Source organism: Lepidochelys olivacea, assembly GCF_965140295.1.
Source record: "Lepidochelys olivacea isolate rLepOli2 genome assembly, chromosome: 6".
Classification (NCBI taxonomy): Eukaryota; Metazoa; Chordata; order Testudines; family Cheloniidae; genus Lepidochelys; species Lepidochelys olivacea.
The window spans coordinates 118,055,062-118,081,563 of NC_140416.1; the positions used below are offsets into that span (position 1 = coordinate 118,055,062).

Consider the following 26,502-nt stretch of genomic DNA (forward strand, 5'->3'; position numbering starts at 1 on the left):
TTTGGTTTTTAGTTACGGGAGATGGAAGAACTGGAAGCCTAATGGAATCAGTTAAGGCCACTGCCAGCATAAATGGAAAACAGACCTATAACAATTCATAAGGAACTACTAGATCATTAACTTCCCTCCATCTAACCCCTCCTCCTATGAAAGGTTTCAGAGAGGAAGACATGAGCTTATTTTCTCCCACTAGGAGATGTGGGGGAAACAGCAAGTGTAGCTTCACTAGAAAATCACCAACTATTGGCAACAAATATCAAGAACCCTCTCCCTTTCAATAGGTTTGAAAATGTTTTAACCACTAATATGGGAAAGGGCAGTTTTCAACACCTAGCAGAGAAAGTATGCAAGACCCTTCATCGTACTAGGTGGTGTTCAACACCAGGTACCAAAAATGTGCTCAACACAGTTCCAGTTTGTCCACACTACGTTCTGATACATTTTCCATCCCATCATGGTCTCCAGTAGATAACAGAGGAAAGATCATGTTCTAGCTTATACCTGTAACCCTGTCACACTCTCCTGGTGATGGTACATGGTGGGGTCTCTGTTCAGTAACCAGGCCAGCAGCCTGGTCTGTATAAACTGAACGTCCCATTAGAATACTTTCTGCTGCTCTTGTCAGTCTAGGTCTTTGGCCTTCACTAAGTTCTCCAACACTATTATCAGAGTCCTAGAGAAAACAGAGTAACACATTCAGTGAATCACAACAGATATCTTTCAAACTATGTAATACCATTTAAATATAGTATTCTTTAACATACATGTACATAGCTTTATACTACTAGTGCTGTATAAAGAAGACTGCAACCTGAAAGACACACGTGACCACAGGGTGGAATGTAAGACCTACCTTTACCATTGGACTGAATCGAGCAATGGAGAGATTATTTCCTTTGTTGTTGGTTTGCCAGAGGAGCTGAGATGTATTGTTTTAAAGAAGAGAATCTTCAAAACGTTACTAGAATCATAGAAATGGAAGGGACCTCAAGAGGTCATCTAGTCCAGTCCCCTGCACTCATGCCAGGACTAGTATTATCCAGACCATCCTCACAGGTGTTTGTCTAACCTGCTCTTAAAAAATCTCCAATGATGGAGATTCCACAACCTCCCTGAGCAATTTATTCCAGTGCTTAACCACCCTGACAGTTAGGAAATTTTTCTTAACATTCAACCTAAACCTCCCTTCTGCAATTGAAGCCTGTTGCTTCTTGCACTATCCTCAGAGCTTAAGGAGAATAAAGACAATAATTTTTCTCCCTTCCCTTGTAACAACCTTTTATGTTCTTGAAAACTGTTATGTTCCCACCCAGTCTTCTCTTCTCCAGCCTAAAACAACCCAATTGTTTCAATCTTCCCTCAATGGTCATGTTTTCTAGACCTTTAATCATTTTTGTTACTCTTCTCTGGACTCTCTCTAATTTGTCCACATCGTTCCTGAAAAGTGGTGCCCAGAACTAGACACAATACTCCAGCTGAGGCCTAATCAGTAAAGTGGAAGAATTACTTCTTGTGTCTTACTTACAACACTCCTGCAATACATCCCAAAATGATGTTCGCTTTTTTTGCAACAGCGTTACACTGTTGACTGATATTTAGCTTGTGGGCCACTATGACCCCCAGATCCCTTTCCGCAGTACTCCTTCCTAGGCAGTCATTTCCCATTCTGTATGTGTGCAGCTGATTACTCCACTTAGGAAGGAACTCTTTGCATTTGTCCTTATTGAATTTCATCCTGTTTTTTTCAGACCATTTCTCCAGTTTGTCCAGATCATTTTGAATTTTAATCCTATCCTCCAAAGCACATGCAACCCCTCCCAGCTTGGTACATCCACAAACTTTACAAGTGTACTCTCTATGCCACTATCTACATCATTGATGAAGATACTGAATAAAACTGGACCCAGGACCGATCCCTGTGGGACTACTCGATATGCCCTTCCAGCTTGATTTTGAATCACTGATAAGTACTCTCTGGGAATGGTTTTCCAACCAGTTATGCACCAACCTTATATTACCTCCATTTCCTTAATTTGTTTATGAGAAGGTCATATGAGACCATGTCAAAAGAGTTACTAAAGTCAAGATATACCATATCTACAGGTTCCCCCCTATCCACAAGGCTTGTTACCATGTCAAAGAAAGCTATTAGGTTGGTTTGACACAATTTGTTCTTGGCATATCCATGCTGACTGTTACTTGTCACCTGTTGTCTTTTAGGCGTTTGCAAATTGATTGCTTAATTATTTGTTCCATTTATCTTTCCAAGTACTGAAGTTAAGCTGACTGGTCTGTAATTCCCCGAAGCTGTCTTTATTCCCCTTTTTATAGAGGGGTACTATATTTGCCCTTTTCCAGTCCTCTGGAATCTCTCCCATCTTCCATGACTTTTCAAAGATAATCGCTAATGGCTCAGATATTTCCTCAGTCAGCTCCTTGAGTATTCTAGAATGTATTTCAACAGGCCCTGGTGACTTGAAGACATCTAATTTGGCTAAGTAATTTTTAACTTGTTCTTTCCCTATTTTAGCCTCTGATCCGACCTCATTTTCATTGGCATTCACTATGTTAGATGTCCAATTGCTACTAACATTTTTGGTGAAAATAAACAAAAAAGTCATTTAACACTTCTGCCATTTTCACATTTTCTGTTATTGTTCATCCCTCCCTCACATTTAGTAATGGGCCTACCTTGTCCTTGGTCTTCCTCTTGCTCCCAGTGTATTTGAAGAGTGTATTCTTGTTCTATGTATCCTTTATGTCTCTAGCTAGTTTAATCTTGTTTTGTGCCTTGGCTTTTCTAGTTTTGTCACTACATACTTGTGTTGTTTGTTTATATTCTTCCTTTGTAATTTGACCTAGTTTCCACTTTTTGTAGGACTCTTTTTTGAGTTTCAGATCATTGAAAATCTCCAGGTAAAGCTAGGGTGGTCTCTTGCTATACTTCCTATCTTTCCTATGCAGTGGGATAGTTTGTTCTTTTGCCCTTAATAATGTCTCTTTGAAAAACTGCCAACTCTCTTGAACTGTTTTCCCCCTTAGACTTGCTTCTCCTGGGATATTACCTACTAACTCCCTGTGTTTATTAAAGTCTGCCTTCTTGAAATCCATTATCTTTACTATGCTGTTTTCCATCCTATCATTCCTTAGAATCACGAACTCTACCATTTCATAAAAAGAACAGGAGTACTTGTGGCACCTTAGAGACTAACAAATTTATTTGAGCATAAGCTTTCGTGAGCTACAGCTCACTTCATCGGATGCATGCAGTGGAAAATACAGTGGGGAGATCTTATATACACAGAGAACATAAAACAATGGATGTTACCATACACACTGTAACGAGAGTGATCAGCTAAGGTGAGCTATTACCATTTCATGATCACTTTCACCTAAGGTGCCTTCCACTTTCAAATTCTCAACCAGTTCCTCCCTATTTGTCAAAATCAAATTTGGTCCAGCCTCTCCCCTAGTAGCTTTCTCCACCTTCTGAACTAAAAAATTGTCACCAATACATTCCAAGAACTTCTGGATAATCTGTGTCCTGCTATATTATTTATCATGCTCATCTCTGTGATATATATAACCATCAAGAGTTGTCAACCAATGTGACATCTGCAGTACTTAAAAGGTGGCAAGTCTGTGCTGTTGCACTATGCCAAACTAAAAAGTTCATCTTCAGTGAGACTTTGATATGGCCTGAATGTTTCTCCAGGTTCCAAGTCCATGCATCTGGACACATGCATCCGATGAATTGAGCTGTAGCTCACGAAAGCTTATGCTCAAATAAATTGGTTAGTCTCTAAGGTGCCACAAATCCTCCTCTTCATTTTGCGGATACAGACTAACACGGCTGCTACTCTAGAATCTGTAAAGGCATTTGTTAGAACACTGTGTGAATAGGCTAAGGGCAGAGTATGGGACAGACAAAGAAAAGCAATTAGAGCTGCATTTGTAATTGCCAATGCTGACAAGGAAGTGTCACTAAGATTACAGCTGGAGTGAGAGTTAATACTACAGAAAGCTCTTCAAATAGTTCATCTTCTAATCTCATTAAGCAAACAAAATAAAGATTAGGGACAGTTCAGGCTAAGCAAGACAGAAGGAAGAAATGGGATATGTTCCAGGAAAGTCACAAAAAGCAAGAAATTGACCTAAATACAGGTATTCCATGAGTTATGCGGCAGTGTCCTCCCAAGTTCTCTCTGTCTGAATATCCTTCTAGGACCAGCCAGGACTGTGCAATCAGTTCATTCATCTTTTTACTTACATAAAGCTGTCAATTGGCTGCAGACTTTTGAATTGAAAATACCTAACTGCATTACAGAAATATTACTGGTCTAAACTCTTAATATAGGCTGATAAGGACGTTTTTCAAATAGCCTTTAGGTAAACAGAATTTTTGTTGTTGTTCTTCTGGTCAGCACAAAAGAAAGTGAGACTTAATTAAGTGCATGAAATCTTTTGTCACCATCTATTCCCTTGATCTCCCCCAAACCATCCATCTGGTTGTGACTGCCATAAACGTCTTGCCCTTTCAAAATGGCCAGATAAAGCATGGCCAGACATTGTTGGAATACTTCTAAATGTTCACATAGTGGAGACTGCTACATATGATATTATGTACAGCAAAAATATTGTTTATAAATAGGTTTCAGAGTAACAGCCGTGTTAGTCTGTATTCGCAAAAAGAAAAGGAGTACTTGTGGCACCTTAGAGACTAACCAATTTATTTGAGCATAAGCTTGAAGTGAGCTGTAGCTCACGAAAGCTTATGCTCAAATAAATTGGTTAGTCTCTAAGGTGCCACAAGTACTCCTTTTCTTTTTGTTTATAAATAGAAGAGAATTTTAAGTTCTTAGAAGCCTGGAGTAGACCCAGCAAAAGAATCCGCATTCTCTACAGAAGAATTTCCTTCTAGGGGCAAGAGGTTGGATACAACTTTTTGTTTTTCCATAAGCAAAAGAAACTTCAGATTTTTTACCTTCTTTGTATCAAAAAATATCGTTTCAGAATGCCCAGTATCTTTGCTTTAATTCCCAATAGCAATGAAAAGGAAATAAGATACCTCAGAGTGGTAAATTACTTCTTGTAAAGCAACCGGTGCCTGATTTAGTTTAGCAAAAAGAGAGAGAACTGGATCTCTGTGGTATCCCCTATGGGGTCTTCTCATGACCTGTCCTTCACTGGGAGGATCGTAATCCTAAAACAAAATAAAAAAAAACTTTTTAGTAGTCAGATCATCCTTAGTGTAGAGTTAACTGTTAACTGTACATTATATTTATAAAGCATCTCCATCTTTTACTACAGTTACCAATATTAAAAATGTTTGTAAAAAAAAGTACAAATGGTTCATAACAGGGAGACTGGCAGCACAGCTTCCTCTCTTTAGCAAAAGAAGGGCACAATCAATATATTAAGAGTTTTGATACACAAGGCCTTAACAGTCTGAGACAGAAAAGACCTATTAGACCATAAAGTCCTATTCCCCCAGCAAATGCATAATATAGCCCAGATGCAGAATCTGGTATTGAAATTATTATTAAGGCTAATGTTAAAATTATATAATACATAGGTTAAGAAAAGAGTGTCTGTACATCTGGGTATAGTGCTTAAATTATCCAAAAGTACAAATGTTGGTTTAAAATACATAGAGAACTTAGTCAGTAATAACCTAAAGAGGATTAATAAATTTAACAATACAGTTTAGATATTAGCATCCAAATATTTGACTACATTTGTTCTTAGCCAAAAGGCTAACAATGCAAAAAGATATGTTTAGATTCCTGAATCATTAATCTTCAGCAATTTCATGTGGCTGAACGCTGACATGAAAATATTTCTATTTTTTGTTTGTTTGTTTTTGTTCACCCAAGCTTAAGAGGACGACTGTCTCCATACAAACTCTTCATTCCCAGCAGAGCAGAGTAGACATTGGTAATAGAATTTTCAGCAAATTTGTTTAAAAAATGGTCAGCTTTTTGGCTTGGAGAGCTTACAAGCCAATGGACTAAGGCAAGGGGCAGCCAAAGGGGTTTAGCTGATGCAGGAGTCAGCTAAAGCATCTTAAAACTTCACTAATACACGTAAGAATTTAAGCCTTAAAGAAATTAAAAGGTGCCTCAAAACCTGAGCAGTTTAGCATGCACACAATGCTCTAGACAGTTTAGCTTTAAGAGGTCTCAACCCCCTAAAACACAGACGCAGCGAAATGCAGCCTTTGGATGTTCACAACTTGAGGTCTACTAGACAGATTTTCTTCAAACTTGATTTGCTTTTTATGCCTGAAAGAGACTTAAGTCATAGCACAAAACAACTTTGAAGTTTCTAGTTTCAGAGATGTGAGGTATGAGTGTGTAAAACTTTTTACTGGAACATGTGCTCAACATAAATAAATAAATAAATAAATAAATAAATAAATGGACCTGAAAACTGCCTCTGCAGAACCAGTCTTGGGAGTGCACCACTTGGTGATGCAAATCCTAGAAATATACAAGAACAGTGGCCACAGGGGCTGTGCACATCTTCCCTTACAGATATGAACATTTAGTTCACAAGGAAGATTTCGAACAGCTTTAGTGGTCTATCATAATGGCTTTAACCTTTTTCCATTAGTCAGGCAAGTGGTCCAGGATGGGAAGACTTCAATCCCAAGTGTGAAAAATTGTACCTGGACTTCACTATCAGATTGAACAATTAGATTCTCTCTCTCTCTCACACACACGAGCCCTTTCCACCCCGCCCTCCCAACCAATTACAAACTGTATAATACATATGAACAGATTAAAAATATGAAGCACAGAAGTGAGGCTAAAGAAAGGAATTGAGATCAGAGTGACAGTACATGCAGACAGATCCCCAAAAGTCACTGTTTTCTAAATGCTTCTGGGACTTGTGCTCAGATGTGTCAAAAAACATGCTTTGCTCTTTTTTTTTCCTTTCTTTTTTTTTTTTTTTTTTAAAAAGAAGAGTGTAATAAATTATTAGGGGTGACCTGTAACAGAAATAGGAATTGTGCCAGAAAATTCACTTCTAAACCATGTTTCTACTCAGAAAAGATAAAGGCAAAGTCTTCCATTCTTTAAGTACGAAACTCCTTTTAAATAAATATTTTAACTAGAGTCAAAAGTGAGTAATATAGACTATTTTTAGGTTTCAGAGTAACAGCCGTGTTAGTCTGTATTCGCAAAAAGAAAAACTATTTTTAATTTCAGTAAGTTACACGCCATGAGAAGTATCATGTGACATGGGGAATAATAATGCTCTGCCATTTTGCTTAATACATCGTTTAAGTGGGAAAAAATGAAATTTGGGTAAATAATATTGTATTTCATATAAGCTGTTTGAGTGTTAAGCGCGTATTACAGATTAGATTAAATGTTTGAGTGATTCCACTTTTAAGCCAACTATGACAATTTTCCAAGCAAGGTAGTAGGAAAAGAGATCTCTTATAAAGGACTCTCTAAACTATAGTGGGTGCTACTCATGTGTGACTGCCTTATTAATTAATTTGTATGAACTGTATATTTTCTCTTTGGACATCTGAATGCTCTTCAATATTTTGTAGCTCATCAGTCCATTTCTTTGTGTACATGAAGTTTAAATAAGTGGATAAGTTTATTAGAGAACTTCTTATCTAATAAACTTCTCCAGCTAAGGTACTATGCTAAATTCAATTTCCTACTGAACTATTTCCTTACCATTTCATTTGCATCATGTAGCGTGCTAGTTAAACTTTCACTGAGGTTTGGAAGAGACAGTCCTCCTTCTGCTAACGCTGAAAATAAAAATTGTGGGTTTTTTTAAAGTTACAAGCAGAAAATATCCATTTTTAAGAGCAAGTTAATGCCATATTTTTCATTGTTTGCAGCACAATGCTTTAATAAAGTTACAAATTTCTATCTATCAAATGTCTCTCTCTCTCATAAGGACAGATTTTTAGTCAACAACAAAAACATTCTGACACTTTGGAAATGTAAAAATGTGCCTTCATTACAATTTGTTCCTGATACTTACGCAAGACAGAATAATCCAGCATTTAAAAAATGCAGCCATGCAGCCACTCGGGGCTTTTTGTGCTGCCAGAGCCTCCTGGGCAGTGATTAAGGGGGCAAAGCCGTGTTAACAAACATACAAATATCACTTTTCACAGAAACAGACTTACTAGCTAGCAAATCTTAAAAAGACAACACACAAAGCACATCATTTGTTTCTATTCTGTTTAGGTTCAGTTAAAAAATAGAAACAACTGTACATTATTTTTATGATTGATTCTGCAATAAAACCGTACATAAATAAATTACAATGATTTGGACATGTAAATGCACATATTTATCTGTTTTTCCTAACCTTAATTAAGTATTTTAGGAAAAATTGCCAGAGCAGCCACCAGCAAGAGTTGTGGCCACACTCTGAGGCCACCAAAAATTTTCTTCAGAGACCCCCTGGAATAAACTAAACAAGTTCTTATGTCAGTAAGATTAAGTTATTTAGTTTAATTATTTTCTTTCATTTATTTACAATTCATAAGCAAACATGTATTTCATTCTGAGATGAGAAAAAATGATGAAGTATCTTACATGTGACCAGAAACTTGCACAGGAAGTTAAGGAGTACAGACAAGGTACACTCTCACTGTAGGCTTACCAGAAAAAATATGAAATTGAATGCTCTTCTATTAAATTGTGAGAGTAAGTCTTATATGAACAGCAAAGAAAAACATGGTTAAACCAACCCTAAACTAAACAGATTCTTGGAAGTTAAATTACCTCTTGCAGCCACCAACTGTCCATAGCTAAATAAGACCTCGCCTTCTGAGATAGGCTTGTCTGCAGTTTCTGTTTCCGTGACAGTTAGGCTGCTTTCATGTGTCGATGGGCCAGAACTGGGAGTATGCACAGGAGATGGAACCCTTGCTTCACAAGGAAGTGACTCAAAGGGTCTAATTGGTTCAGGAGAAGGTAAAATCAACATCTCTGGTTCTTCATCTTTAGCCACAGACATAACACTAAAATGTAAGAAAATATATTGTTAATGCACCAAAATACACTGCACTATACCTTAAACTAAACACTGTAAAGAAATTCTAATTTACAAAGCTTTTATTAAAAGAAGGAACACAGTATTTCATGGACTGATCTGAATAAAAACTTAAAAATAACCTTAACAATGAGCTCTAATTATCTAACTAAAAATTTGCTGATTGTGTTTTGTTATAAAGAAAAGGAGTACTTGTGGCACCTTAGAGACTAACCAATTTATTTGAGCATAAGCTTTCATGAGCTACAGCTCACTTCATCGGATGCATAATGTGGAAAGTACTGAAGATCTTTTTATACACACAAACCATGAAAAAATGGGTGTTTACCACTACAAAAGGTTCTCTCTCCCCCCACCCCACTCTCCTGCTGGTAATAGATTATCTAAAGTGATCACTCTCCTTACAATGTGTATGATAATCAAGTTGGGCCATTTCCAGCACAAATCCAGGTTTTCTCCCCACCCCCACCCCCAAACCCACTCTCCTGTTCGTAATAGCTTATCTAAAGTGATCACGCTCCTTACAATGTGTATGACAATCAAGGTGGGCCACACTAAACTTTTTAAACTACTACATGCCACAAGGGGCCACAGCAATGGTTCCCTCAACCCACCCAGCAATATTGTTAACCTATCCAACTATACTCTCAGCCCAGCAGAAGGAGCGGTCTTATCTCGGGGCCTCTCCTTCTGCCCCTCCACCCCCACGAACATGATACAGTTCTGTGGTGACCTAGAATCCTGTTTTCGACGTCTCCGACTCAAGGAATATTTCCAACACACCTCTGAACAACATACTAATCCACAGAGACCTCCCTACCAACACTACAAAAAGAAGGATTCTAGGTGGACTCCTCCTGAAGGTCGAGACAGCAGACTGGACTTCTACATAGAGTGCTTCCGCCGACGTGCATGGGCTGAAATTGTGGAAAAGCAGCATCACTTGCACCACAACCTTAGCCGTGCAGAACACAATGCCATCCACAGTCTCAAAAACAACTCTGACATCATAATCAAAAAGGCTGACAAAGGAGGTGCTGTTGTCATCATGAATAGGTCGGAATATGAAAAAGAGGCTGCTCGGCACCTCTCCAACACCACTTTCTACAAGCCATTATCCTCTGATCCCACTGAGAGTTACCAAAAGAAACTATAGCATTTGCTCAAGAAACTCCCTGAAAAAGCATAAGATCAAATCCGCACAGACACACCCCTGGAACCCCGACCTGGGATATTCTATCTACTACCCAAGATCCATAAACCTGGAAATCCTGGGCGTCCCATCATCTCAGGCACTGGCACCCTGACAGCAGGATTGTCTGGCTATGTAGACTCCCTCCTCAGGCCCTACGCTACCAGCACTCCCAGCTATCTTCAACACACCACTGACTTCCTGAGGAAACTACAATCCATCGGTGATCTTCCTGATAACACCATCCTGGCCACTATGGATGTAGAAGCCCTCTACACCAACATTCCACACAAAGATGGACTACAAGCCGTCAAGAACACTATCCCCGATAATGTCACGGCTAACCTGGTGGCTGAACTTTGTGACTTTGTCCTTACCCATAACTATTTTACATTTGGGGACAATGTATACCTTCAAATCAGCGGCACTGCTATGGGTATCCGCATGGCCCCACAGTATGCCAACATTTTTATGGCTGACTTAGAACATTGCTTCCACAGCTCTCATCCCCTAACGCCCCTACTCTACTTGCGCTATATTGATGACATCTTCATGATCTGGACCCATGGAAAAGAAGCCTTTGAGGAATTCCACCATGATTTCAACAATTTCCATCCCACCATCAACCTCAGCCTGGTCCAGTTCACACAAGCGATCCACTTCCTGGACACTACAGTGCTAATAAACGATGGTCACATAAACACTACCCTATACTGGAAACCTACTGACGGCTGTTCCTACCTACATGCCTCCAGCTTTCACCCTGACCACACCACACGATCCATTGTCTACAGCCAAGCTCTGCGATACAACCGCATTTGCTCCAACCCCTCAGACAGAGACAAACACCTACAAGATCTCTGCCAAGCATTCTTACAACTACAATACCCACCTGCGGAAGTGAAGAAACAGATTGATAGAGCCAGAAGAGTTCCCAGAAGTCACCTACTACAGGACAGGCCTAACAAAGAAAATAACAGAACACCACTAGCCGTCACCTTCAGCCCCCAACTAAAACCCCTCCAACGCAGTATTAAGGATCTACAACATATCCTGAAGGATGACCCAACACTCTCACATATCTTGGGAGACAGGCCAGTCCTTGCCTACAGACAGCCCCGCAACCTGAAACAAATACTCACCAACAACCACATACCACACAACAGAACCACTAACCCAGGAACTTATCCTTGCAACAAAGCCCGTTGCCAATTGTGCCCACATATCTATTCAGGGGACACCATCACAGGGCCTAATAACATCAGCTACACTATCAGAGGCTCGTTCACCTGCACATCCACCAGTGTGATATATGCCATCATGTGCCAGCAATGCCCCTCTGCCATGTACATTGGGCAAACTGGACAGTCTCTGTGTAAAAGAATAAATGGATACAAATCAGATGTCAAGAATTATAACATTCATAAACCAGTTGGAGAACACTTCAATCTCTCTGGTCACGCGATTACAGACATGAAAGTTGCGATATTACAACAGAAAAACTTCAAAACCAGATTCCAGCTAGAGACTGTTGAATTGGAATTCATTTGCAAATTGGATACTATTAACTTAGGCTTGAATAGAGACTGCGAGTGGCTAAGTCATTACGCAAGGTAACCTATTTCCCCTTGTTTTTTCCTAGCCCCATACCCCCCAAAAGCGTTCTTGTTAAACCCTGGATTTGTGCTGGAAATGGCCCACCTTGATTATCATACACATTGTAAGGAGAGTGATCACTTTAGATAATCTATTACCAGCAGGAGAGTGGGGTGGGGGGAGAGAAAACGTTTTGTAGTGGTAAACACCCATTTTTTTATGGTCTCTGTGTATATAATGTCTTCTGCAGTTTCCACAGTATGCATCCGATGAAGTGAGCTATAGCTCATGAAAGCTTATGCGCAAATAAATTGGTTAGTCTCAAAGGTGCCACAAGTACTCCTTTTCTTTTTGCGAATACAGACTAACACGGCTGTTACTCTGAAACCTGTCATAAAGAAGTTACTTCCATTAAGACAGCTGCAAAAATAGTTCCCCATTTGCCAAAACGATAATAAAAAAAACACTTCAACAGAGCAAAATCTGTTACTAGCAGTTGTGATAAGAACTGGCTTGCTAAGTATCTTGTCAAATATGATTACAAACAAGTACTGATAAAATCTGGAGGAGGTCCTGATTTTCTTATACCTGTTATATAAATCAGCCTCTAATTCTATTTACTGAATTGTTTATCCCAACACTTCATGATATATACATACGGTATTTCCCTAAAGTTGTTTACTATACAGGAAAAACAGGGAAAATTACTTGGAAGAGAAATTAGATAATATATTGATTGTTATAACTCACACAGCTCTTGGATGGAGAGTTTCTTCATTCAAAGGACTGGGTTTTTCCTCATCCAGAGGAAGTTCTGCATCACCCCATGGATTTGGAGGCTTTGGGCTTCCCATTCTTGTTGCATCAGAGCCATGTTCTGATACAGGAGGACTTGGAGTAGTTACTCTAGGAGGTGTATCAACTGGAGTAGCAGCAGGTGTGCCAATAGGAGTAGTGGCAGGTGGAATGTCAAATCCTACACATATGAAATCAATCACAAAATTGAGACTGGCAAGTAAAACAGCAAGTAATCCTCATGTAAGGTCATTATTTTGTTTCATAAGACTTTCATATTTTACCTGAAAACATTCCGATAGTTGTGAGGACTAAACTAATTTAAATAAATGATTAAACAATTGCCTATAGCTCCTACTGACTTCAGTGTGATTTGTGGGTGCTCAGCATCTCTGAAAGCCAAGCCAATATATTTGGGGTGCTTAATCATGGATTTATTAACATTAGGCATAGATAACGAAGCAAAGGTCAGCTATTTCTCTCACATGGTGAGAGGAAAAGCAATGACCCCCAGGGACAATGCCAATGCAAATTCTGTCTGGTCAGGGCACAACTGATGCCCTATGGAAAACAAAAAAGCATATATTTTTAAATACATTAGCTCAAACCTTTTAAACTATGTGAGTTCCCCCCTTGCTCTCTCAGTGGAAACAAAGACCCAGTGGTGGTTATCCTCAGAGATCATATATTTGCAGGAGAAAATATTCCACACCATAAATTAAAGTCAACAGATGTGAGTACACTTGTTTCATCTCAAGTTTAAACACCATTTTCATTACCTGTTTCTGTCATTTGTTCTTGTTCACCAACATCTCCACCGATTTCTGTCACAGACAAAGAAGAAACTGGAGTTTTTACTGGAGACGGTTCTTTTTCAGGAAGTGGTGTATGAGGTGGTGTAGCCAATGGAGTAGACACCACAGACTCCTGAAAAAATAACAGAGGAAAAAGATATATCACTGAAAGTCCAGTAACACTGAGTGTTCTTTCCATTTAAATATGACCTCCTGGAACTCTTCCTAGCAAGCAAGGGCACTTGAAAAACCTTATCTGAAGATAACTTAATTAGTCTCCACAATGTCAGAAGTCAGAAATCCTGGCTCAAGATATAACAAGATGCCTTCATTCAGTGTGATCAAATGTTTCAGTCTGCAGTCTGTTGGAATTAGTCATTTCTCTCTCCACCAAAAGAGGAACCAAATTTGTCTCTACCAATAAATAACTATGCTTTCCATGCAACCTTGTCTCTCCTAAATTTGTTCAGAATTGCTGCCACCAAAGGAAGTCTTGAAAGAGTATAACTGAAGTTCTACACATCCTAAACAAGGAAAGTTTGGTCCTCTACTCCCTCATCCATAGAGCAGTCATGGAGATTGATAACTGTAGGATAAGCCTATCCACAAATATGTTTTCCTTCCCTGAAACATAAAGAGCCACCCACTGTTTACAGAATTTGAGTCAATGGCATTTACTGCCCATTAACCAGATCCATCAGTACTATCTCCAATAGTACATTGAACTGGTTCTGCTTCAGTGAAGAAATTGTGCATTTAGATTCACCTCTGCATCAATGCCCTGATATCCTTGGCACATCAGTGCAGATATTGCCAGAGCTACTTGCTTCTTATGCTATTCCCTTTTTATGCAGTGTTGCTGTAGCTGTGTTGGTCCCAGGATATTAGAGAGACGGGGCAAGTGAGGTAATGTCTTTTATACTGGACCAACTGCTGTTGGGGAGAGAGAGACAGATAGAGCAGTGTCAGAGATTACACAGAGCTTTTCTTCCCGTCAGAAGACCTGGAGAAGAGCTCTGTGCAGCTTGAAAGCTTCTCTCTTTCACCAACAGAAGTTGGTCCAATAAAAGATACTACCTCAGGCACCTTGTCTCTCTGATTCTCTTTTTAGACATTGTGATTTGATATTATGTGACATACTGGGATCGGAATCTCCACCACACACAAGAAGGGATCAGGAAGCTGGTTGCAACTCCTCAATCCTGTGCTGCCTGCCCCCAATATAAGTCAAGAATTGTTGAGGAGCAGCTCTAACTTACACAACTGCTGTAAGGCACACTCAGTAAACTCCCTTACACAAATGGATAATCAAATATGGCAGAGCTCTACTCTGCCATATTCCAACTGCCTCCTCCACCTACACTGGAGGCAAAGGGCTCACTAGTAAAGGAGGCAGCTCTGCCACCTCTATCAGCTTTATGCCACTGGAGAGCTCACCTATGCAAAGGGAATACTCAGCTGGCCAGCTACAGCAAGAATACGGCCACTTGTGATACCAGAGAGGCACAAAGGGGACAAAGTGGATCCAAGAATCTGGCCCATTTTCATTAAACCTTTATGTAATAGATTGTCCATGTAGGTCCCTACAAAAATCAAATTGAAGATCTTACCCAACACAGAACTCTGGATTATAGCTTAGAATCTTCTCATTATCAAAAATATTTTAAAAATTCTGCCCTAGGCTGATAACAGGCAGTGGTCATTTGATTATTAAAGGAAGGAGAAAATTCTTCCATGTTAAAAGGTAAATTTAACTGTTTGAACATTTGCTGAAGACTACTGTAATGCAAAACACAGTCAAGGAGAATCAACCCAACAATGAGGGGAAAAGTACAAATAAATTATCTAAATTCTTTTAGCTCTATAGTCAGGTTCTGAATCTCATGCCTGAGAATGAAACCCACGACTGAAGATGCATGAAGACTACTTATCTTTACAGATATTAAAGAATGCCTTCTAGTGCACAGGATCAAATATAACAAGACACTTGAGCTAAAATGTCTATCAATCTTGCAACCTTGTACTGGAAAGAGCATAGCTATTATCCAACAACATGAAATCCAATATTACTATTCCCGTCCTTCAGAGACCAATTTTATGTGCACAGCATTCTAAAAAATAAATGTAGCAAACTGCAAAAGAACTCAAGTTTTGAAAAGTGAAATTGGTTTAAATCTTGTTACTTACTGGGACATATTGGGACTTACTGTAACCAAGAAGCCACAACATGCTTGTTCTGATTCAGAATCGCTTTTCAATGTCTTCAGATTGCACATAACCAAAATCTGGGATTAAAAAAATAAATCCGAACACACTCATAACTACAACCAGAAATAATAATAAAAAAATTCACTCTTACTGGCAAGATTGCTGTGCTTTGGAGAACATTTGCAGCAGGAACTGCTTTCTGAGCTTCCCGCTCACCCAGCATCACGGCAATAGTCTCAGTAAGAGCTTCGTTCACAAAATGATTAATCATTTCTGAGTTCACTGGCACACCAGCGCTGACAAAGAGCTGAAATCCTCCACCACCTGCTGCCTCAACTAAAAAGAAAACACACAAAACCTAAATTCAAATTTTACTTCTTGATATGCAATATATTATACTGCAAAGATATAACAATATGCTTAGCAATTTGCATCTTCAAAGAACTTTACATACATTAATGAACTCTCAAGCACTCTTGTGAAGAAGTATTATTCCTATTTTACAGATGGGGAAACCGAGGCAGATGACTTGTCCAAGGCCACAGAGGGAGTTAGTGTAAGGGCTGAGGTGAGACTGTGGGAGTCCCTATGTCTCTCTCTTGTGTATGTTTATAAGGCAGGCATTTATCTGATATGCCATTTCTTCACAAGAGAGATAAAGACAGCCACCCTTGTAGCCTAGCAAAAGTACAATGTGCAGCTGCACTTTGATTTGCATGGAAGGAGGTTTACCAGAATTTGGTTTCCAAAGCTGGCCCATTTGTGGAATGTTCTTTATCAATTAACCAGGGTAATTTGCTTGTATTGCCCTGATGACCCCTTTCTTCACCTTCACATGTGCACAAACACACATCTTTTCTGTGCATTAGTTTATCAGTTTTGTAAGTTTAACACATCTTACGGTGGTAGCCAGTTAAAACTCCCTAACCAAGCTGTTAAAATATCTTTTAGCCCAAATCTGAGATGGATAGCCTTTGGTCCCATCTGCTTTCAGGCTGGAAAGCAACTGAGCCCAACTACAATTCCTACTTACCAATGTCAGAGGTTACGGCCTCACTCTCTTCGCTGTCTGATGTATCCACACTGGGCATTCTTTCCTTCTGGACAGGGTACATCTCGCTAATAATTCGTGCCATTACTTCTTGTTCCACCCTGACAAAACAAAACTTTTGTATTTCTACCAGCAGGCTCTGAGACAGCCAAATTTACAGCACTCTCAATATATGGGGAAAACTTAATAAGACAAAGGGAAATAGTTTTAAAAAAATACTTGCGTTGATTATGTATTTCTTCCCACTACGTTTACAGCTGCTATTTTATTACCTTCCCCCTGACAGGAAACTCACCAGCTAATCAACCTATTTTCTAAAGTTTCCCTCCTTTCAATGATTTCATCCAGAATATCAGCTGGCTGTTGAAAAGCAGGAGCAGTTGGGGGAAATGGAGGGCCGTTATATTTTGGAGAAACAACTTCAGTTCGTCTATTAAATTCCAGGATTGGTTCAGACAATTCTGGGATTCCATCCTCCTCCTCCTGATCCTAGTTACAATAAAAACAAAGAGACAACCTTCAGCATTTTTGCTTTAGAAAATAGCTACAGTTGTGTTATAACATAGTATGCACACGCTTTCCTTTTACCATTTTGCAGTTAATATATAATATTTCAAGCCTAACAACCCATAAATCTGTGCAGTTATAGTGGTACAGAAGTTATTACATAAAACAGGATTTGGCTCTCCTGCCTGTGGTACATGAGCCAGGAAGATGAAGGATAACTCCAACACCGAGGAAATGTACTTGCAACATTGTAACTGAAGAAAGGGTGGGTGAGGTAGTATCTTTTATTGGACCAACTTCTGTTGGTGAAAGAGACAAGCTTTTGAGATTACACAGAGCTCTTCTTTAGGTCTGGGAAAGGTACTCAGAGTGTCACAGCTAAACACAAGGTGGAACAGACAAGGAGTAAATGCATGTTGCAAGAGGCTAATCAAGATGAAGCGGGCAGTTCACAGCTCTACAGTCATAGGATAAAAGGAGAATTAATGGGTTACAGATTGTTGTAATGACCCATAAATCCAATGTCTTTATTAAGTCCATGATTTTTAGTGTCTAAAAGAGATATTAATTTTAATTTCTTAAAATTTGTCTTCTGAAGGTGTTGTGTGAGGTCAGATATGAAGTGATCATTTTGTGAAAAGTCTTCACCCATGGGTGATACGGTGTTTTTCTCTTTTATCGCTTTTCTGTGCGAGTTCTCTTGAGAGCATAGAGATTGTCTGGTTTCACCCACATAATTGTTATTAGGGTGTGAAGAGCTCTGTGTAAGCTTGAAAGCTTGCCTTTTTCACCAACGGAAGTAGGTCCAATAAAAGATATTACCTTAGCCACCTTGTCTCTCTAACATTACGGGATCAATATGGCTTCAGCAACACTGCAATTATAACTGAAGTCACTTGTAATATGCATCTCAGAAATGCTGTCCCATGGCACAGATTTGCAATCTTTCCATGGATATCTATTTTCTGCAGAATGTACACTTTAATTTAAAATAAGTTTCAGTACCATCTGGCTGTGAAGATATGGACCAAAATGTGAATTTACTGAGCACAGCAGGTAAACTATAGCTCTAACAGCTGTGTCGTTACCTTGGAAGCTTAATGGTAATTTCGATACGCACATTTATTTTTTTCACTACATTTATTTGCTGAAGAGTTAGAAGGGATTTCTAAGGAATGAAATGTAAGACTAAAAAGCTTAATTTTCTGACCCTCCACCCCTTTTGTTTTTTGTTTGTTTTTTTCCACAAGCCTCTACACGTAACCATGGCCAATCACAATATCACACCACACTGTAACACTTAACAGAGGCACCAAGAAGGACCAGATCCTGCAACCTTTGTTTAGCATATAAATTTTTTTACTTATCCAAATAGTAAGAATCACACAGGGGTGAACGCTTTTCACAAAGTGATCACTCTATGGCCTGGTCTACACTGGGGGGTGGGGATCGATCTAAGATAGCGTAGCTGAAGTTGACGTATCTTAGATCGACTTAGAATCACTAACTTCGCGTCCTTACAGCGCGGGAATGATGGCCACTGCTCCCCCGTCGACTCCGCTTCCACCTCTTGCAGTGGTGGAGTTCCAGAGTCGATGGCAGAGTGATCGGGGATCGATTTATCGCGTCTACACTAGACAAGATAAATCGATACCCAATAGATCGATCACTACCCACTGATCCGGCGGGTAGTGTAGACGTGGCCTATATCTTACCTCTCAGCCCTCAATCTCAAAGGAAACCTGCACAACATTTTCAAAAGATGAGCCTGGGAGCTTTAATTCACAGCTTTGCTAGACACTAAAAATCATGGACTGAACAGAGATACTGGATTTATGGCTTATTACAACAATCTATAACCCACTAATAAGACCCCCAGCTGCTCACCCTGCTCCTTTCCTCCCTATCACTGGAGGGGTGTTAACGGGTCACTTCACCGTGAATGGCCCCTTGAAATATGTGCTATTTATGCTAAATGATCTGTTCCACCTTGAATTTAGCTGTGACATTCTGAGGCTACGTCTACACTAGCACGTTTTTCAGTATAACTTATGTCGCTCAGGGGTGTGAAAAAAACACCCCCTGAGCGACAAAAGTTACACCGACAGAAGTGCCGGTGTGGACAGCACTGTATCAGCGGGAGATGCACTCCCGCTGACATAGCTGCTGCCGCTCTTTGGGGTGGTTTAATTATGTCAATGGGAGAGCTCTCTCCCGTCAGCATAGAGTGGCTACAAGGGAGAACTTACAGCAGTGCAGCTGCATTTGTACAGCTGTGCCGCTGTAAGCTCTTTAGTGTAAACATCGTCTGAGTACGTTTCCCAGTCCTGAAGAACAGTTCTGTATAAGCTTGAAAGCTCGTCTCTCTCACCAACAGAAGTTGGTCCAATACAAAATATATTCTAGTACATCTTATCTCTCTAGTAAGAATTACTCACATGAGTAAGACCTGAAGGACTGACCCATAAGGTTATGTCTACACTGTAACAAAAAACCCACAGCTGGTGTGAGCTGACTCGGGCTTGCGGGGCTTGAGCTGCAAGGCTGTTTCACTGCAGGGTAGACTTCCAGGCTTGGGCTAGGGCTCGGTCTAGTAATCTCTGAGGTGAAGGGTCCCAGAGCTCAGGCTAAGAGGGAAAAGGGAGCAAGCATTTCCACTCTGATATTAAAGTTTCTCTCCCAGTCTTCCGCTCCACTATTTTTCAAATATTTTAAATTTGAAAAAGGTAATAAAGCTCCATACTGGGCACTAGAGCAAAAAATATTTTTGCTGTGGATTGGGGGGGGGGAGGGGGGGAGGTTAACGTTCTGGTTTTTAAAAAAGGCATTTTCTTAAATAATGCATAACTTACAAAACAGACATATGAACATGATATTCACATTTGGACTACACCAAATAGAAATCTTACCCAAAAAATTCTATAACGATTTAAAAATAATGTATTAAATAGCACTATTCTATAACATTTAAAAATAATGTATCACATTTAAACTCAAATAAGGGTGCCATATCATCTTAAAATTACTCTGGGTGACTTGTGAGTTGATAAGCAATTCGTTCTGTTGGGATATATGCATTCATAGCCATAATTCATTCTCACAAGTGAATGTACAAATTCCTCTGTCTGGTGTTTCATTATGCGTGTTCTTTCTACTGACTATATTAACTCTTACAAATTTTCTTTGATGTCTCCCATTTAATATAATCTTTTCTAACGTGTTTAAAATGCAGACATCTGGATTAAATAAAGTAAGTATATGCAATAAATCTCAATGCAAATGCAATTAATAGTTTCTGGGTAAAACTTCAGCGGTTTTTCTACATTTCCAAATCACATACATAAAATTTTAAAATATATTTGTATTAGTATACCAATCTGAACAGAGAAGTATATATTATATTCATTTTGGGATAATACATAATCTTCACTGAAAATTAAATACAAAAATTATGTTCAGCCTTTAATTATACAGACTAAACCTATTTATATGTCATCTCTTCCAGTCTTGTCCTGAATGATATGTAGTTAATTCTGCATTTCACCTCCTAAGGGACCTTTGAAAATGTCTATCATGACAACCAACCAAAAAAATGACAAATTAGAAGTTATTTTAGATCTAGTTGGAATATTAATCATTCTATTTTTCAAAGTATCAAGTTGAGGCCCTCTCTATTTAGATCTCAAAAGTATATTCACATAATGTTATAGAAATAAAAAATGGCAGAAATGATCAGGTAAAATATGAGAATTTTGTTTTATAATTGAAAAATATATTAATAGTCTCTTATCAAAGTTCTCCAATAACTTAATCATGAATTTATTTTTTGACACTGTTGATTTTCAAAGGCTTTCATGGTGTAGGCTTTGGCTGCATTAGATGTCCTCTTTGAAAAACTCATCCTGATGAGTACAGCTAGTCAGAAAAACGTAGATGGAACCATTTTTCATGGGAAAATGCAGTTCCATCTATACCAAAATCCTTTGCAAAATCTTGTTGATTTTGCCAAAATTTCATTTAGAGGAAAAAGGAGGGGAATGTTCTGACAATAATGAAACATCCTGTTTTTACATTTCTGCTGGTCACACCCTCTGCTCCAGCTTGTTACCAGATCGTTGATTCCAAAGTTGCGTAAAAACAAGTAGAATATGATTAGTAAGAATAACTTCAATGCCAACTCGTAAACTATGTACAATAGGCTAAATGGCCCACATACTGTAGGTACAAAAATTATATTTTGCCCTTTGAATAAGCAGCCATTCAGGGAAGGAAGAAAAGAGAGTTACCTTTTCCATAAGTGTTGTTCTTAGAGATGTGTTGCTTATGTCTATTCCACAATAGGTGTGCGTGCTTGCCACGTGCACCGGTGCTGGAAGTGTTTCCCCTAGCAGTACCCGTAGGGGGGAGTGCCCCCCGCAACCCCTGGAGTGGCACCTGCCTGGCGTGGTATAAAGGGAGCTGTGCGCTCTCCCCACCCTCAGTTCCTTCTTGCCAGACAACTCTGACAGAGGGGAAAGAGGGTGGGATGTGGAATAGACATGAGCAACACATCTCGAAGATCACCAGTTACAGAAAAGGTACTGTCTTTTCTTCTTCGAGTGATTGCTCATGTGTATTCCACAATAGGTGATTCCAAGCTACATCTGTTGGAGGTGGGTAGGAGTTCACAAGTTCCCATGATGGAGAACAGCCCTGCCAAACCCGGCGTCATCCCTGGTTTGGGGGATGATCGCACAGTGCGAGGTGAATGTGTGAACTGAAGACCACGTGGCGGCCTTACAAATGTCCTGGATGTGGACGTGGGCCACAAAGGCAGCCGACGAGGCCTGCACCTGAGTTGAGTGTGCCCTCACAATGGGTGGCGGGGGGACACCCGCCAGCTCATAACAGGAATGGATGCACAAAGTGATCCAATTGGAAAGCCGCTGAGTGGAAATCAGCTGGCCCCTCAGGCACGCAGCCGAGGCGACGAACAATTGCGAGGACTTTCTGAATGGCTTGGTCCGCTCGAGGTAGAAAGCCAGAGCTCGCCTCAGGTCGAGCGTGTGGAGACGGCGCTCCTCACTAGATGTGTGAGGCTTGGGGCAGAGGACTGGTAGAAAAAAGTCCATGTGGTAGGCGGAGACCACCTTTGGGAGGAATGTGGGGTGTGAACGGAGCTGGACCTTGTCTTTCTGAAAGACCATGTACGGCGGCTCAGAGGTCAGGGCCCTGAGCTCCGAGACTCGCCTGGCCAGGTTGACTGCAACCAGGAAGGACACCTTCCATGAGAGGTGAGACCAGGAGCAAGTGGCCAGTGATTCAAACGGGGGCCCCATGAGACAAGCCAACACCAGGTTTAGGTCCCACTGCGGGACCGGGGGTCTAGAATATGGAAAAAGACGGTCCAAACCCTTAAGGAATCGGCCAGTCATAGCATGGGAAAATACCGTGTACCCTTGCACGGGTGGATGGAAGGCCGACATGGCTGCCAGATGCACCTTGACTGACGAGGGCATCAGGCCCTGGGCCCTCAGGTGGAGGAGGTAATCAAGGATAAGCTGGATCGGGGCGGTCACCAGGGAGACACCCTGGTCTGCCGCCCACCTAGAAAACCGGGACCACTTCGCCAAATAAGCGCGGCGAGTGGAGGGCCGTCTACTTTCGAGGAGGACGTGCTGAACCTGCTCTGAGCACGTCCTTTCCTCTCCACCTAACCACTGAGCAGCCACACAGCGAGGTGAAGAGCTGCCAGGTTGGGGTGGAGGAGGCGGTCCTGGTCCTGAGACAGCAGGTCTGGGTGGAGCAGCAACAGCCACTGCGGAGCTACTGCCAGGCCCGTGAGGGTCCCGTACCAATGCTGCCTGGACCACACCAGGACAATCAGGAGGACCCAGGCCTTGTCCGTCTTTATCTTCTCCAGGACCCTGCTTATTAGAGGGAACGGAGGAAAGGCGTAGAGAAGCTGGGCTGACCAGGATAAGAGAAAGGCATCGGAGAGAATGCCCTTCCCCAGACCCACCCCGGAGCAGAACTGGGGGCATCGCCGGTTCTGCTGAGTCATGAACAGGTCCATTTGGGGAGTTCCCCACCTTCGGAAGAGTCGGTGGGCCACTTCCGGGTGGAGGGACCACTCGTGTTGCGAGGAAAAGTCCTTGCTCAAGCGATCTGCCCTCTCGTTCCGGGCACCCGGTAGGTGGAAGGCCTTCAGGTGGATGTCGTGGGCTATACAGAAGTCCCACAGCCTGAGGGCTTCATGGCAGAGGTCAGAGGATCGAGCCCCGCCCTGCCTGTTGATATAGAACACTGAGGCTGTGTTGTCCGTGAGGACCCTGACTACCTTGCCCTCCAGGTGCGAGCGGAAGGCCATACACACCAGCCACAATGCCCTGAGCTCCTTGACGTTTATATGTAAGGTCAGGTCTTGAGCCAACCACAGGCCTTGGGTCTGAAAGTTCCCCACATGAGCCCCCCAACCCAGGTCCGACACATCGGACCCCGGTTCCAATGATGGCGCCCTGTCCCTGAATGGGATCCCTTGGAGCATGTTGTTTGGGGCGGACCACCACCATCGGGAGGTGATCACAGGGTCCGGCACGGTGAGGACCTTGTCCTTCCTGTCTGTGGCCTGGGAGAATTTCGAGGCCAACCAGAGCTGGAGGGGCCTCATCCTGACCCTGGCGTAATGAACCACATACGTGTACGCCAACATGTGACCCAAGAGTTGTAGGCAAACCCTGGCTGTTGTCACTGGGAACCTTGTGACTGAGTCGATGAGACCTTTCAGGGTCTCGAATCTGCCTGGCGGGAGAGAGGCCTTGGCCAACGCTGCATCCAGGAGCACCCCGATAAACTCTACGCATTAGACTGGGACTAACGTGGACTTGGTGTTGTTTACCAACAGGCCAAAGGCGGTGCACGTGGACAGGAGGAGCACCACGTGATCCCTCACCTGCGACCGGGAGGTGCCCTTGACAAGCCAATCGTCCAGATAGGGAAATATCTGGACCCCCCGCTGTCTGAGGTAGGCCGCTACCACCGACATGCATTTTGTAAACACCCTGGGGGCAGTAGACAGACCAAACGGTAGGACTGTGAATTGTTAGTGATTCTGTCCCACCACAAAACAGAGGAAGGGTCTGTGCCCCTCGAATATGTGGATGTGGAAGTACATGTCCTGTAGATCGAGGGCAGTGTACCAGTCCCCGGGATTCAGGGAGGGGATGATGAAGGCCAGGGAGACCTTGCAGAACTAGAGCTTCACCATGTACTGGTTCAGACCTCAGAGGTCAAGGATGGGCCTGAGCCCCACTTTGGCCTTCGGGATAAGGAAATAATGGGAGTAATACCCCTTGCCTGTGAACTCCTCAGGCACCACCTCTATCGCTCCTAGACCTAGGAGCCGACCCACCTCCTGCTCGAGCAGAGCTTCGTGCGAGGGATCCCCCAAGGGGGACGGGGTGGGGGGTGGTTGGGCAGGGAGGAAGTAAATTGGAGGGTGTAACCCTGGGAGATGGTGTTGAGGACCCATCAGTCCGAGGTTAGCGGCAACCATTCTGGGAGGAAAGCACACAACTGGTTGGAGAAGGGAAGCTTTATTGGGGGTGGATCCCTGATGAGGTGCCCCCAAGCGTCCCGTCAAAAATGCCTTTTCCCCACCTGCTTGCCCTTGGAGGACCCAGGCTGGGGGGCAGGCCGAGACTGCCTCTGAAGGCGTCTCTTATAGTCCTGCTGCTTCTTATGGTTGGCCTCATACTTCAGGAGGGCAGCCTGGGCCAGCGTCTGCTGCGGCTTGAACTTAGGTTTTGCCAGAACTGGAACATAGAGGCCCAGAGTCTGGAGGGTTGTGTAGGATTCCTTCATGCCATGCAGCCTTGTATCCGTTTCCTCCGCAAACAGAGCTTTCCCGTCAAACGGGAGATCCTGCATGGAATACTGAGCCTCGCTGGACAGCCCAGAGAGCAGGAGCCATGACGCCCGTTTCACAGACATCGCGGAGGCCATTGATCGTGCGGCCATATCCGCAGCATCCAAGGCTGCCTGCAGGGATGCCCTAGCAGCCGCTGCCCCTTCCTCCACTAGCGCCTGGAAACTCCTTCCTATTGTGCTCCTGGAGGGAGTCCTCAAACTTGGGCAGGGAGCCCCACAGACTGAATTCGTACTAGCCCAGGAGAGCCTGATGGTTTGCCACTCGTAACTGGAAGCCCCAAGATGAATAAATTTTTCCTTCCGAAAGAGTCCAGTCTCCAAGAGTCTTTGTTCTTTGCGGTCGGGGCTAGCTGACCCTGCCGTTCCCTGTGGTTGACCAACTCGACCACCAGGGAATCATAGAATCATAGAATATCAGGGTTGGAAGGGACCCCAGAAGGTCATCTAGTCCAACCCCCTGCTCAAAGCAGGACCAATTCCCAGTTAAATCATCCCAGCCAGGGCTTTGTCAAGCCTGACCTTAAAAACCTTTAAGGAAGGAGATTCTACCACCTCCCTAGGTAACGCATTCCAGTGTTTCACCACCCTCTTAGTGAAAAAGTTTTTCCTAATATCCAATCTAAACCTCCCCCACTGCAACTTGAGACCATTACTCCTCGTTCTGTCATCTGCTACCATTGAGAACAGTCTAGAGCCATCCTCTTTGGAACCCCCTTTCAGGTAGTTGAAAGCAGCTATCAAATCCCCCCTCATTCTTCTCTTCTGCAGGCTAAACAATCCCAGCTCCCTCAGCCTCTCCTCATAACTCATGTGTTCCAGTCCCCTAATCATTTTTGTTGCCCTTCGCTGGACTCTCTCCAATTTATCCACATCCTTCTTGAAGTGTGGGGCCCAAAACTGGACACAGTACTCCAGATGATGCCTCACCAATGTCGAATAGAGGGGAACGATCACGTCCCTCGATCTGCTCGCTATGCCCCTACTTATACATCCCAAAATGCCATTGGCCTTCTTGGCAACAAGGGCACACTGCTGACTCATATCCAGCTTCTCGTCCACTGTCACCCCTAGGTCCTTTTCCGCAGAACTGCTGCCTAGCCATTCGGTCCCTAGTCTGTAGCTGTGCATTGGGTTCTTCCGTCCTAAGTGCAGGACCCTGCACTTATCCTTATTGAACCTCATCAGATTCCTTTTGGCCCAATCCTCCAATTTGTCTAGGTCCTTCTGTATCCTATATACAGAGAGTTGGGGACCGGGTGAGTATACAGATACTCACGCCCCTTAGTGGGTACAAAGTACTTGCGTTCCACCTTTTTAGAGATGGAGTCAACGAGACCGCTGTTTGCCACAGGGCATTTGAAATCTTAGCCACCCCTTCATGGAGAGGCAAGGCCACCCTATCCAGTGTCGAT

General features: G+C 42.2%; 1 protein-coding gene across 3 annotated transcripts in view; it reads right to left on the reverse strand.

The window, feature by feature from the left end:
• KIAA0586 overlaps positions 1-26,502 on the reverse strand; it is a 134,257-nt gene that overhangs the window by 37,925 nt on the left and 69,830 nt on the right. For all 3 annotated transcript variants that reach the window (XM_084630195.1, XM_084630194.1, XM_084630193.1), the window contains exons 21-29: positions 16,971-17,164; positions 16,658-16,776; positions 15,776-15,960; positions 13,402-13,549; positions 12,578-12,803; positions 8,769-9,007; positions 7,701-7,777; positions 5,069-5,203; positions 502-673 (exon numbers count right to left, since the gene is read on the reverse strand). In XM_084630195.1, coding sequence (XP_084486321.1) covers positions 502-673; positions 5,069-5,203; positions 7,701-7,777; positions 8,769-9,007; positions 12,578-12,803; positions 13,402-13,549; positions 15,776-15,960; positions 16,658-16,776; positions 16,971-17,164 — 1,495 coding nt within the window. The remainder of the gene's footprint in view (positions 1-501; positions 674-5,068; positions 5,204-7,700; positions 7,778-8,768; positions 9,008-12,577; positions 12,804-13,401; positions 13,550-15,775; positions 15,961-16,657; positions 16,777-16,970; positions 17,165-26,502) is intronic.